Here is a 15,572-nt window from a genome sequence, read left to right as displayed (position 1 = left end):
GAAGAAAGTATGCAAGCTTGACTATGGCACTCGTGTAATGTAACGCGCTGCGAATGCTACTTACAGGTATGCAGCTTTGCCTTCTTCGAGTTCTTTACTTTTCCCACTAGAGCCACTTTTCTTCCCGCACATTCTCCTCGTGATGCACATCAATAACCCGCATTGTCTAATAAAGAAGCAGCTGACGTCCGTTACCACAAGGATTAGCAAGAGCGCCGCCACGCCCAGGCCAATGACTGCTCCAAGCCCAAGACCATTAAAAAGCGTATCTTAAAAAATAAAAGAAAATAATTTTACTAAGCTGCAAAATGAGAAAAAAATAGACAGTTATTTTGAAAATAAATCTTAATGAAAGAGTTGGGAAAAAAGTGATAATCACTGGCCCATTTTTTATTTCATAATTGTTGGGAACCATTCTCTGGCTTTCAAACAGTTTTTTAAGCAACTGACATGTGAATGATTTGCAATATTTTTTCAGACTTCATTTAGAAAAAGAAAAAAAAAAAAAGAAAAATTCTGAAGTAGCTCTTTCCAATATCCTTCTTGATTCCCTGAAGGGAATATAATGAATATTATCACATCCCCAACTGTACTCTATCAGAAAGTCACAACCACTAATGGATCATCACATCGTTAAAAGGAAAATATAGTCAAAACTCCTGTAAAAGAAGATTAAGTAAATGTTCCATATGGAATTATCTTAGCTTTAAGACTTAAACTTGCAAACTATGTGTGCTCTAAGCACTTTGTTTTGACAGAGAACACATTTTAAATATCTCTATATTTTGAAATATTTTGAAAAATCGTCACTTTAGAACAAATGGTTTACTTGCATTTTTTTCAGTTAGTATTTTCATAAATCATTTTAGAAGAGAGGCAAACTTTTATAGAACTATGATGCTTATGACCTTTCTGAAGCGCATCATGGGAAGGTAGGGGATGATGGGAGTCAGTTTTCCTTGACAGGTGGTTGCAAGAACTGCTAGAAGTAATACAGAAATTATCCATGAAAGAGATGACTGGGAGTAGGATGGAATATGCTGACAGACACGGTAGAAATGGCATTAAGGACAGTGGTAGTGAAAATGAATGAAGTGTTTTATAACTATAGTTGAAGATAAGTGTAGACTACACAGCCACTGCTGTGTTGGCACAAAAGTAAGTACCATGGAAAGAGGTTAAACTGGTGATACTATGTTATCTAGAGGGAAAAAAAAGAATTCTTGTAAGACAATTTTAGAGAATGACACCTTTAAAAAAATTATTTATTTGACAGAGAGAGAGAGTACACCCAGCAGGGGGAGTGGCAGGCAGAGGGAAAGGGAAAAGCAGGCTTCCTGCCTAGTGGGAAGCCCCACATGGGGCTGCATTCCAGGACTCTGGAATCATGCCTTGAGCTCAAGGCAGATGTTTAACCCATTGAGCCACCCAAGTGCCCCTATTAAAAATGATTCTTAACCCAATTGGGTTAGCATTTGCTTACATAACATTATAAAATTATAATCATCTTTTTTAATGATAAAATACATTTATTACTTAGCATCATAATAGCATCTTAAGTATGTAAAATGTGTGTAATACAAGTGACAGGGAGAGATGTAGACTTCATTTGGAGAAAATCACTTCTGATAAAATACATATGCAAAACCAAGTTTTTCTAAGTTATATTTTTAGAATTCAGTGTAACATTTGAATAATGAAAAGATTGTGATCTGAAGGAATCAGTATAACTTTTTATTTCAAGTCAACTAGCTGGTGCTGAATGATGACACACCTGTCTGAATCCTAGTTGATTTTTCTACCAAATGACTGAACCTCACATCTATATTTGTTTTATTTTTATTCCCAGGAAATACATGTTTTATTAAAAATATATATATATATATATATAATCTGTGACATGGTTCCTGGCACTTTCCCAAGGCGATCTTGTGGTTGGCCTGTGCTGGAACATGGAGGTGCTTCTGTAGCATCTCTGTGAAGTTGCAGGTGAGAATTCCTTAAGGATCTTATCAACATACTTGAAACTTTCATGCCCAAGCAAATATACTTTTGATTATAATTCTTTTATTTCTGATAAAGAAAAACAGGAAACAAACATGTAATTGTGTTGGAGGAAAATTAGTTTTTTCCTGCCATTCTCAGAATCTCCATTCCCCATCATACATTATCATACTATTTAGGAGTATTGCCCAGCTAAGATATATTAGCCCAGCTATAATATTTAGGAATATTGCCCAGCTAAGATCTAGAGAAATTACTAGTTTCCATAGCACTGTTCTCTTATCACATGAACCCACTTTGAGGGAAGACTGGAGACAAAAGTATTTTCCAACCATGGGAATTGTTGTTGTTGTTGTTTTCTGCAAAGTTCCAATATGCAAATGCAAATATTTATCAATTTTCAAAGATATATATATAGGTAAGATTGAAAAAAAAAACTAGTGTCTCATGCTATAAAAATAATATGTTAAGCAAACCAGGCTTTTAATAATTAAAACAATCATTTTATACATTTTATTCCATTATCCATTTTTAAATAAAAATGATTCTTACCTGAATGTACCATTACAATATAATAAGGACAATTCACTTATGAAATTTCTTTGATTGCATGCAAAGCTAAAATTTTTTTTTCAAAATCCACAGGAATTCATTTTTATATATTGCACATGATTCAAAAACCAAAGCTCAGAAAAGAGTTGAATTTACAAATCTGATTGGGATTAGACCCTCTGGACGTATTGACTGAATAACCCTCTGCTTTAAACTAGTCACTTCTCTGCTACTTCACTTAGGTTCCTCTCACATACAGAATGGTTCCAGGCAATAAATCCCACAGATCAATGATGATCTCCCTTGCCCATTATTAGATCTTCATTTTCTTCCTTCCTTCCTTCCTTCCTTCCTTCCTTCCTTCCTCCTTTCCTTTTCTTTCTTTCTTTCTTTCTTTCTTTCTTTCTTCCTTCCTTCCTTCCTTCCTTCCTTCCTTCCTTCCTTCCTTCCTTCCTTTCTTTCTTTCTTTCTTTCTTTCTCTCTCTCTCTCTCAACTTAGGCTTCATACCCAACATAGCCCAGTGCAGGGCTTGAATTCAGGACCCTGGGATTAAAACCTGAGCTGCCCAGTCACCTCTTTATTTACTTTTTTTTTTTTAAGGATGTAGAGACTGGATTTCTACTTTAATGCCCTAAACCTGGTGTCTACCACATATTGCTGTATATCCTTGGGTGAGGCTGCTAACTTCTCTAAGACTGTGATGCCACTTTATTAAAATGAGGAAAATTACAGAAACAACAACAATCACAAACTAGATTATGGGGTTTTTGGAAAGACTTCTGTGAATATAATAATGTACCTAATACCTTTAGCATTTATTGCCCAGCACAGAGTGAACATCTAACAAGTATTGGCTGTATTATTATTGTTGTTGTTGTTGTTGTTATTGCTGCTACTATTGTTTTGCTAGTGTAAAATTCCAGGGAAATGAGGTTTTAGTGGAAAAAAAAGACCATCTAAAGTTAAACTAGTCTATAAACATATTTCTTTCATTAGCACTCTAATGTGGGACACTTTCTCTTATTAACCATTGATTAGTCTCTTGGAAATACAGTAATTTTTACTTAGGCTTAGCTAGTTAGCTTTTAAATGATAAATATTTTATTTATGACCTTTTAGCATTAAACCAGTATATTGATCCGTTTCATCTCCATCTTTAGAAAAGCTCTTAGAAACATATTTGTAAAACACCTTATGGTAAAAGAATACTGATACTAAAATAGCTATTACATTTTTCTCTAGTGAAACAAAATTATATCTTTTTAACTCATGATTATAAATGTTGAAGGTAACTTGAAGGTATTTTTATGGGAAATCAAGTAGTTCTTGTCATTGCAGAGGATAGAATGTATAGTAAATAGGCTTATGTAATAGATTTGTAATTTTCTTTTGAAAGTTATGGGTTTTTTTTAATTGGTGTAAGAATGTATTTAAATGATAATATTTTCTAACAGCTCATGAAGTTAGGTTATAATAACTATGACAGCCAAATTTTCTAATGTTTTTATTTTATTTTTATTTTTTCTGACACTTATTTACTCTGATGGGGAAATGAACTTACTTGTCTTTAGCTTTTTCACAAACAAAATCATGACTACATGTAAAATTATATCACTAGGTTTTTTGGGGGGACTAATGATTTATTTTTCAGTAACATACAGAAAATACTTTCTTTTTAAGTTAATTACAGTTTTAATTATTGAAATAATTGAAACTGAACATAGCAATCATTTAAAGGATTTTAAGTTCAACTTTTCATTTTTAGCTTTCCAGAGTATTTACACATATGCTTTACAATAAATGATATGTTATGATAATTTTTACAACTCCCTTACACAAGAAAACAATGTTATCAGCTCTACTTTACAGATAAGAAAACTGAGGTCCAGAGAGTACTGTGGCTTAAATCATAGGATAACCCTTGAAATTAGGTCAGTACAAATTAAGACTATTTGACTTCAGGTTTATATTGTTTATACCTGTGTTAGATGTATTTTGTAGATCATCAAATAATCAAGAGAGGAATAACATAGTAAATAAATTAAAATGTATAGTTTTCTTACAGAAAATGTCTATTTTTTCCCCACACTGATAGAGGAGGAAGAACTATTTAAATGATGTACAACAATATAAGTCATTTATTTATGTATTTTTGCTATTAGCTCTCTTTTTAGTGATCATTTTGTATTGCTCTTTGAAAAAGGGGATTTTATATTAGAATTTAATAAAAAATAAGAATTACAAAGTTTAAACACCTATTTTTTGGTATATATTTTATTATTGAAAGCAAATAGGAGAATCAGGCTGACTGAATTTGTATAATTTCCCTCCCACCTAACCTTCTATCCCATGAAATTTATAAATTGGCAAGCTGAACTAATACAAGTCCCCAACCTTTAAGCAATCATATCCTAAGTGAAATAAATACATAAAATCAAAGCATTAAAATAAGAAAAAAGAACTTCATTATAAATTTGTCACATGCATGTCTTCATGTTTCTGCTATAGAAATCAACTCACAACTAAAACACTGAATTAATTTTCCATGAAATTTATTACATTTGATAATACTAGTTTTTCAAAAATCTGTATACTATATTCATAAAAGCAGCCTTGTTTTTTGGCTCCTTAAATAGTTTAGCATTTTATTTAATTTTTCCAATGTGTACATATAATCGTCTCCAAGTAGATTAATAATGACTTTCAGACTTGGAGAAGTAATAAAAACACGAAGAAAAAAAAATTTGTTTTTAATCTAATAGGTCCTAAAAATGGAGATTTCATTTTTCCTCCCAGAATAGTGGTAGTTATTTCTGTAAGAGATATTCCTAAATATCAGTAAGTAAACAGTGTATTAAAGACAAGAAGAGGGGCGCCTGGGTGCCTCAGTGTGTTAAAGCCTCTGCCTTCGGCTCAGGTCATGATCCCAGGGTCCTGGGATCGTGTTCCGCATTGGGCTCTCTGCTCAGCGGGGAGCCTGCTTCCTCCTCTCTCTGCCTGTGTCTCTGTCTACTTGTGATCTCTGTCAGTCAAATAAATAAATAAAATCTTTTAAAAAAATAAATAAATAAAAAATAAAGACAAGAAGATATTCAAAAACCTTTTGGTGTTTCTCATAACATTTCTAGGTACTATATCCTCCAAAATCACAGTAGGTTTACTTTTCTCCTGCTTAAACATACTTTCTTCATCCTGCTCAGAGTAACACACTTTCAAACATCAGTTGGATCTATGGAAAATCTGGGTGTAAATCCATTCACATATATGTTGACATATATATGTCTTATCTGAAAAGAGGTGAAGCAAGTAGCTTTTTGCAGCTGGGTTCCATCTAAGCCATGATACCCAGCTACTTCAAAATCAGACATCTGGATTATCTAAAGACTTTGTGGCTGCATAGCTTAAAAAAAAAAAAAAAAGGACTATCAAACCATTTCTGCTTCACAAACTTTCATTGAGTACCAGCCTAATTAGTGTAGAACTAAATGGGCTTCTTGTTATGTGCTAAAATCGAAATAATAAAAATTAACATAAATCTTTAGGTTTATACATTCTTTTAAGTCTTTTTTTACTTAAAAAATGCAAGTTCCTAAAATTTAATTTTATTCATTAATTTCCAAACAATCCAGCCAACGAACAAAAGAGTAAGACTTTTATATTATCAAGGGCATACAGTGAATAGTAAGGGCTTTCACCAGGATAATGTTAATCTTGCATTATAGAAGGCACACACTAGGGTAATGCATCCTTAAAAAAAAAGATACTGCTCTAATTTAAAAACCACCTACCATCCTTAAGGATTTTACACAGTTTGTCATTGTGTTGTTAGATGAGCTATTTTCAAAAAATTACCTGTCACTTACAGACTTGGGAATTATCTTAAATTGGTAAATTAAATTTATGTTTTGTGATTTTCTCCTAGGATCCCCCAAATTAACAAAGAATAAAAAGGTGTAGCAGAGGGGTGCCTGGGCGGCTCAGTGGGTTAAGCCTCTGCCTTCTGCTCAGGTCATGATCTCAGGGTCCTGGGATTGAGTCCCACATGGGGCTCTCTGCTTAGCATGGAGCCTGCTTCCCTCTCTCTCTCTGCCTGCCTCTCTGCCTACTTGTGATCTCTGTCTGTCAAATAAATAAATAAAATCTTAAAAAGAAAAAAAAGTGTAGCAGAAAGAGCAAAAGTATAGGAATGAGACAAGGGTCTAGACTGGTTCAACAAAATAATTTAAAAAAAAATTTTTTTTAAAGTTATACAGGTTGTAATAAGTTTAACAAGTTTTAGTAAGTTTTGCAATTTCAAGAGAAATGTCTTATTATGCAATGATAAGGCTTTGTAATCCCTACTGGGAACACTGACTTGTTAAACAGAACCTAAATCATGTGAGATTTGTCTTTGGACTTGATAGTCTTCATCTAAACTAAATGGGGAATCAGGCATGTGTAAATGTGATATTTATGTATTTTAGTCATTTAGAAAAAAATCATTCCAAACATTAGGAGAAGGAAGGGAAACATGAAGGGGGGGAGGTAAAAGGGGGAGATGAACCGTGAGAGACCGTGAAATCTGGGAAACAAACTGAGGGTTTTAGAGGGGCGAGGGGCAGGGTGTGTGAGCCTGGTGGAGAGTATTAAGGAGGGCACATATTGCATGGAGCACTGAGTGGTATACACAATGAATCATGGAACACTACTTCAAAAACTAAGGATGTACTGTATAGTGAATAACACAACACAGTAAAAACATAGAAATAAATAAATAAATAAAAACAAAAATGTATGTATATTTGAAAAAAACATGACTTTCAGGTCAGCTTGGTAGACATAATCACAAATTTAAAAAGTAAGTTTTGATTTATTTATATTATAAAATTCGCTGTTAAAAGGGAAGTGTTAAAACCACAGATATTTCAGTCTGAACACAATATCTCACACTATTTCCATTTCTCCAAATACCACATTTCTCTCTGCGTCATGACCATGGGCCTCCTGCATTTATGGTGCCTGGGGTTCATTCTTGAGTTGATGGATCTGTTCCATTTTAATTCATATTTAATTGCCCTGTTTGAAATAAACTTCTAAGGTTTCCAGGGTCTGGTTAATAACTGTATCAATTAGAAAGAAGGAGGACATTGTTACAAATTGCCTCAGCAAGGAGGATTAAAAATACCATTTTCCATTAATTTAAAAAATTTAAAAATCAAGCAGCAAATTCAAGAGCCACTGTAATTGGATTTTATATTCTTTGTACCCTCTAAGGTACTTTTATTATTGCTTCTGTATTGCGTACATCTAGAAAAAAATGGAGTGTACTCTCCTAAGATACATGTTTTTCATATAAATTATAAACAGGTAACTTTTATGACATATTTATACTTTGATAGACACAATGCAAAGCAATGTATTGTTCATATTTTATGGTTCACTCACTGCAGTAGCTATAACTAAATCATGATTACAATTTTATTCTGTTACATTATTGGTAAAATGTGGGTAAAATTCTCATGTATCCTAGCTAAAATATTCTTTGAGAATCATATTATGAAAATAGTTTGGGAATTCCAAAGCACCATAAAAATGCATTATTATTTCATGTGTTATACTTACTACTTTATGCTCACTTTGTTTTAGTAACTTCTTATTTTTGTTTTTGTTTATAGTACTTTCTTTTAAAAAAGAATAGAACTTTTCCACTTTTACCCACAACGTTCCTTGATTTTAGAAACTTAAACATTTCAATTTTGCTAACCTTTATGAACAATGATGCATAAAAATAATTGTAAATTCATATTTACATTTTACAAGTGAATTTTTATTATTGTTTTTGATAAATTATCTTTATTAAGGCCTAAGGTTTTAGATCATTTTCATTCTTAGACGTGCATTTCACTGTGACTAGAACTCAACATGGTTAAATATCATTCCTTTTTTAATTGTTATTCAAGTAGCAAGTTATCTTTCTGGTCATTCCTATACTACTGTATGTCAAATGAAAATCTGTCTTGATCTTTGTAAGAGTAATGTTAAAATAAATGAAAGCAAAAGAATTATTAAAAATTCTCTTATTGTACTGACGGATGAAATTAACTTTTGCCTGGTTTGGGATAAAAATATATTCTTTTATTTTTATTTATTTATTTTTTTAAATTCCCTTCCGTAATTCACTTGCCTTCTTTATCTGATCATCAGATTTTTTTGTTGTTGCTGTGATCGTTATTGTTTCTTTTGTTGTTATAGTTATTTTGTGCATTTTAGACACATTTGTCTTCACTGAAATAAAAAATAAGATTGAAACTTTCAACAGATTATTTCTAAGTGAATCAAAACCTCCTCCCTAAAATAAAGACTGTACCTCTTTTGTGTTCTAACCTTTTCTCTGTCATATTTGGTTCCCTTTTAGACAGCGTCTAGTATTCATGAGATAATGAAATCATTTACATCATTCAGACTCCTGACAAAATGCACTTATTAGCAACTTTTTAAGTTCACTCGAGTTCTTATTATTCAGATATTTAACTGCTTAGTGAACTAGCTAAATGAAATCTGCGGATACAGCATGAATTTTCAGGCATGCACTTTCCTTCTCTTTCTTTCTTTTCTTTCTTTCTCTCTTTCTTTCCTTCCTTCCTTCCTTTCTTCCTTCCTTCCTTCCTTCCTTCCTTCCTTCCTTCCTTCCTTCCTTCCTTCCTTCTTAAGATTCTGTTTATTTTACAGAAAGAGACAGCAAGAGAAGGATGTGGGAGAGAGAGAAGCAGGCTTCCTGCTGAGCAGGGATCCTGATGTGGAGCTAAATCCTAGGACCCTGGTATAATGACCAGAGCCAAAGGCAAGTGCTTAATGACTGAGCCACCCAGGAGTCCCTCAGGCATGCGGTTTTCAATGAACAATGTTAAGAAAAACAGTATGCAGTACTAGTAATATCTTGTATGGCTGTGAAAGAGCATTGCTACCAGGGAAAAGAAAACTGCAGAGTTTTTTTTTAGAAAGGATTGCATTTTGGGAAATGAATCTTAGGATTTTAAAATTCAAAATCTTGGAAAATATATATAAAAATGAAAAGTTATAGTTATAAGTATATAAATGTATGAAATTACACTATTTGTAAGTATATTGTGACCAGTCTGACATATTTTTATTTTTTAGGATCACCTACAAGTAATTTGCTGTGCATTAAAGGGGCATGTATTGAGTTTATGGGAGCTCTCTCAATAATTTAAAAACAAATTATAAAAGTTCATGTCAGAGATTAATACTTGATAATCCTTGATAATACTGTTTGTGAATCCACACATTAATTTAAAAGGGATATTTTAAGATTTAAAAATATATATATTTATTTATTTTAGAGAGAGCAGGAGGGACAGAGCATGTGGTGGGAGGGGAGAGGAATAGAGGGGGAGATAGAGAAACTCATGCAGATTCCATGCTGAGCTTAGAGCCCAGTTCAGAGTTCAATCTTACAGCCCCGTGTTCATGACCTGAGCCAAAACCAAGAGTTGGACATTTAACCTACTGTGCTACCCAGGTGCCCCTGAAATTTTCAGATTTTAAATATTGTAAGTAAAATTCATCAATAATTTTTCAGTATTATTCAAGTATATTAACAAAGCATACTGTGGTTACATCTGTTTTAAGTCCTCAAGCTATTTTCAATACATTTTAATAAGGTGATCATGTTTTTTCTAGGTACACTCAGTTAAGCAATATTGATGTAGATGGTTTCTTGCTTACTATGAAATTTCTTAGCACTGCTATTTCTTAGCACTGTGTCTCCATTTTTTTAGTTATTTTGATTCTCATGTTAAAATGTTCTTTACATGTATAACTATTTTTATGTATGTATATATATATGACATATATATTAACTAAATGATAATCCAAAATTTCCCTTCAAATCCTTCTCCCTACTAGGAAGTATTGTTTGGGAGAAAGTGAGTTAAGAGAGCAGCACACATAAACCAGACTTTTATCTATCTATCTATTTATTTATTTATTTGTGTTTACTATTTGATTTGGGGCAAGATAATTAGCTAATTGATGATATTAGGTTTGATAATGGGAAGGAAATTGTAAACATGTATATTATATAAATGGTATTTATAATTATAAAACTCTATATACTTTCCTAAGAATGTCTTTTCCTCTATAAGTTTGTTCACAAAGGCAAAATTATAAATTAACTGTCTTTTCAAAATATTTTCTAGTCCTTTGATATCATAGAAATATTTTTGCCCAAGGCTAAATTGGGCAAAAATACAGGACCATCTTTTATTCTAGCACAATTTTATTAAAAATCTTTATCAAACAGTTGTGAAGATCAAATATGAAAAAGGCAAACAATTCTCTACTCTGGGGACTCATATGAATTGGGAGAGATGAATAAGACATGTAACTTAGAAACTGAAATGCAGTGCAACTGTTTGCTTAACTCGTGGTAAAAATTAGTGTGGCCTGAGCAGATAGGTGGGAAAAGCATATAAATTAATAGTTAGTGGTCAAGCAAGACATGATAGAGAAGACAATGTTTGAAAAGTATTGAAGTATGAGAAACTTTCCAGGTGATGAAAGGAGTTTATTTCAGTCAGAACACGCTGTGAACAAACATGGAGATGTATGAAAATAAGTGGCATGTTTTGACATTAGCATAGATAAACAAATATTAGAGGTGAGATATTGAGTATGATGGGTACAGGTTGGAGTTAAGTGATAAAAGTGATCAAGTTAGTAAGAATGGACCCTGCAACCGAGTAGATAAACAAATCACCCAAACCAAAATTGACAACCACCACCACCACCACCAAAACCTCACAAGAATGACTTTTCCCAAAAGATGGCCGAGAGTTCTTAGAGATACATAGGAAAGTAGACCCTGTTGCAGGGAGGGAGCTAGAGGAGGCCTGGGCTATGGCTGAGAATGTCTGGTCAGTCTTCCCTCTTTCCTATTCCATGCCCATTTCCATTATGCACCCAGGCTTGTTCATCCCTGCTTGATGTTTGAAGCAGTGAGGAAATAGACTCATCCTAGAACATGTGATTAGCGATTGACTCAAGATTAGATAATGAGGGTCCATTAATATATTTTAAAAATTAATATATTTTAAAATAATATAAAATAATATTATCATTCTCATAATATATATTTACAATTACATATAATTATTCTGTATACTTTTAAGTGGAATAACATTGCAAGTGGCTAATCACCTTCACACCATTTGTTTGTTTATTTTTACTCTACAAAATCCCCCTTAAGGTTTTAGTATTTATATTTTGGGAACAATTCCCTATAAAAAGGAACACTCAAAAATATAAAGTTATTATTGTTCCATGGGAGTGTTGATGGAAACCTGTTACACTCTCAGAAAAAGTTAAAATAATATATTTAACATAAGAAAAAGAATGAAATAAAATGTGTTAATTTTTTTTAAAAAGTTGGCTAAACACTAATAGATAACAGCACTTTTTTGATAAATGTTTCAAATAACTGAAAACTTTAGAAATGAATATTTGTAAGTGTTTCACAAATCTGGTACAATGATAAACCATGAGAGATTGTGAAATACCTAAAGTCCTTGCACAACAGAATACCTATGCCCTTAACTACACTGACATTTCAAATCGCTAAGTGTACCTGTGTAGAAACCATTGACCCTTTCACAAAAAAATGAAAGAGATACAAAATATTTTATATGTCATATTTATTCAAACTTTTGAAATTTATTCTTATTTATTCACTGACTCCATACGTTTTCCATATGCAGTTTAAATTTTATGATATGTGTCCAGTTTTCTTTGGTGAAAGTGATTTAGGTATTTCTTGTAAGATAATGAAGGTTTGTATTGGCTTATAGGAAAAAAACCTTCCTAGACTGGAATGAATATGACCAAAATAGACATCAGCTAGTGTTGAAGAATTGAATAATTTAACTTTAGTCCCTTGGTTTAACCATAAACTGGCAAAATTCTTTTTTTTCTGTTAATATTAAAGGTATATTCTATAAATAGAAAATAGAATTCTTTGCACAAATGAAAAATACCTTTTTTCTAGTTCTTTTTTTTTTTTAAGATTTTATTAATTTGAGAGAAAGAGAGAGTGGGTGCCTTGGGTGGGGACAGAGAAAGAAAAACAAGCACATTCCCTACTGAGCACAGAGTCCCACAAGGGGCCTGACCTCAAGACCCTGAGACAGAATCAAGAGTTAGATGCTCTCCTGATGAAACCACCCAGGAACCCCCAAAATACCTTTTTTCTTAAACACTGTTTTACAAAATTGAATCATACCCATATAGGATTAAATTACAATTTATATCTTTAAATTGTTGAAACTCCAAACTGTTTAATCTATTATGAAATTATTAAGTCTACAAACCTTTGAATTTTATAAATATGTAAGACAATAGATGAAAAATGTGAATATATGGGTGGTATTATCTTCCAAAGAATTTATGACATTAGGTTTTGAAAAATTTTCAGTTTTAGACATTCACTGCATCGGGTCTTAGAGACTTCAATTTCTGCATTAGGGTTATAGATTTTAAAGAGTTACATTATTAAAATTAAACATCTAAACACATAAGACCATTTATAATGTATATTATTATATAGGGCATCTAAATAGTATATTGTATTGTATACTTCAACTCTAAAATAAGAGTGCAGATTTTCAATATATTTTAAAAATACATCTAAGGTATCCTTCCCTGGGCAAATGGATAAACTATGGTACATCCAGACAATGGAATATTATTCAGTGTGAAAAAGAAATGAGTCATCACATCATGAAAAACATGAAAGAACCTTCAATGCACATTATTAAGTGAAAAAAGCCAATGTGAAAAAGCTATGTAATATATGATTCCAACTATAGACATGATGGAAAAGGAGAAGATTTAGAGACTGTAAAAAAAGACCAGTGGTTGCCAGGAGTTAGGAGAGAAGGAGGGATGAATAGGCAGAACACAGAGGATTTTTAGGGCAATGAAACTATTTTGTAAAATGATATGATGGTGGATAGATTTCATTATGCCTTCATCAAAACCCATATAATGTACAACATCAAGAGTAAATCCTAATACCAACTTTGGACTCTGAGTAAAAATGATGTCAGTGGTGTCAATCTAAATTGACCGATTGTAATAAATTTACCCTTCCCATGTTGATTATGGGGGGTGCTATACATGTATTGGGGCAGGCATTATATAGGAACTCTGGACATTCCTCTCAATTTTGGTGTGAACCTGAAACTTCTCTAAAAGGTAAAGTCTATTTAAGAATGAGAAAAAATACAGAATTGTATCTTTAAAATCTTCCAGTAAATGGTTACATTGTCTGGATCGACTGGGAATGTCTGTAAATTCGATAAACAATCTTTCACACCCTCTAATAATTTAAAAAAAAAATGGCATCCTCAGTGATGACTGACACACAGGAAAGTTGTAAACATTTTTAGCTTTGTGGTTTGGTAGGAGGGGACCCACCAATGAATTAGACCACACTCTGCTGTAGAGAAATATTTCTATTCCCTTAAATAAACTTCCCTTCATGTTTGAGCCACCTGATGGAACAGTAAGTCTCTGGCTAGCATAGAAAAATGCCACAATATTTTTTTTCTGTTTTCCACCAATAAGCACTGCAAAGAGAATATTTTTCTTATCATTTTTGAAGAACATCAGAGTTTTGGTTTTAACCCTCCATGTAACATATACTTCCAGTTTAGCCTCTGTGAAATTATATAGGAACAATAGCAAATTGAAAGTTGTTCATGCATTTCTCAAACAGAAATGCTAGTTTGAAGAGCTGATTTTTACTTTTGTTAACCTTATCTAAGCGGGAAAAAATATTCTCTATTTATTATAATATGAATTTTAAATATTTTAATTATTTCTCTTTGTAAAAATAAATGAGAAATCAGTAGAGAAGAAAGGATATAGCCATGATGCAAATTCTGATTCCAAGCTGTTTATTTTGATTTCTTAAAATGAAAGAGACAGATGCTGATATAAAACCACCTAGGTATGTTTTTATTAGCCAGTATGTAAAAATATTACTTCTTACTATTAGAAAATGATCTTTCTATGAACAATGTAAAAAAGTAATTTTATAAGATGTTTTCAGAAAATGTGTAAAAATCATAAAGTGATTACATTTAATTTGATATTCTTTTGGGGCTGTAAACTGAATGTAAGTTTATTACACTGATCATGGGAAAGTAGCTCTGTAGGAATTAAAGTGAGAAAGGTTATAACAAGAGCTGACTTCTTCAAGTACCATGATTACTGGAAGAAACTCTGTCTGGTTAGTACATGGCCTTTCCTGAGCCACATTGATTTTTTATGAGGCAATCAAGAAGAAATCAAAGGAACTAGGTCAAAGACACAGGACCATATAAATTGTAGACTAGGGATTGAGTTATGCCATCTCCGATTCAGTGTAATTTGTTAAAACAAGATAGAAGGAATGCTGAGTCAATGACTAGTCATCATTGGGCTTCTCTGATCCTCAGTTTGTTGACATAATAAGATAACAGGATTGATTAGGATATTAGAATACATTTACTCAAATTTCTTTAGCTTTTTCACAGTGACCCCAAACAATGAAGTAATATATAGGTAACAGAGTAACATAAAGTCACCATGACATCACTCTACAAATATCCAAGGATTCCTAGATACTTCCCATTTGATACCAGCTCACTTTCAAAGGGTTTCAGGAAAAACAAAACCAAGAACAAAGAAAACTTAACTTTCTTACTCTCCCAATGTACAAAACTTTTGTAATTATTGAATCAATTGAAAGAATTTAAAAATTACAACAAAATACAGATATTACATCGACATTTTTTACTTCATAAAAACTAATTGAAATATATACAAATATGTTTTGATGGGAGATATATAGATTAAGATATACATTTGAGGGTGGGCTGTTCTGGATTAAGAACGATTGTGCCTTAAAATAATGAAAATCTTAAAAGTGAACTTTTTCTCCTTTGTAATTTCTATACTATTTCATTATCTGACA

General features: G+C 32.2%; 1 protein-coding gene across 1 annotated transcript in view; it reads right to left on the bottom strand.

The window, feature by feature from the left end:
* The window catches only part of NCAM2 (neural cell adhesion molecule 2), a 514,996-nt gene that overhangs the window by 15,212 nt on the left and 484,212 nt on the right, over nucleotides 1-15,572 (bottom strand). The window contains exon 16 of the mRNA XM_059392179.1: nucleotides 65-269. Coding sequence (XP_059248162.1) covers nucleotides 65-269 — 205 coding nt within the window. The remainder of the gene's footprint in view (nucleotides 1-64; nucleotides 270-15,572) is intronic.

Source organism: Mustela nigripes, chromosome 2 (assembly GCF_022355385.1).
Source record: "Mustela nigripes isolate SB6536 chromosome 2, MUSNIG.SB6536, whole genome shotgun sequence".
NCBI classification, from domain to species: domain Eukaryota; kingdom Metazoa; phylum Chordata; class Mammalia; order Carnivora; family Mustelidae; genus Mustela; species Mustela nigripes.
The sequence above is the reverse complement of the archived record's forward strand: the minus strand, read 5'-3'. Positions and strand labels throughout refer to the sequence as shown.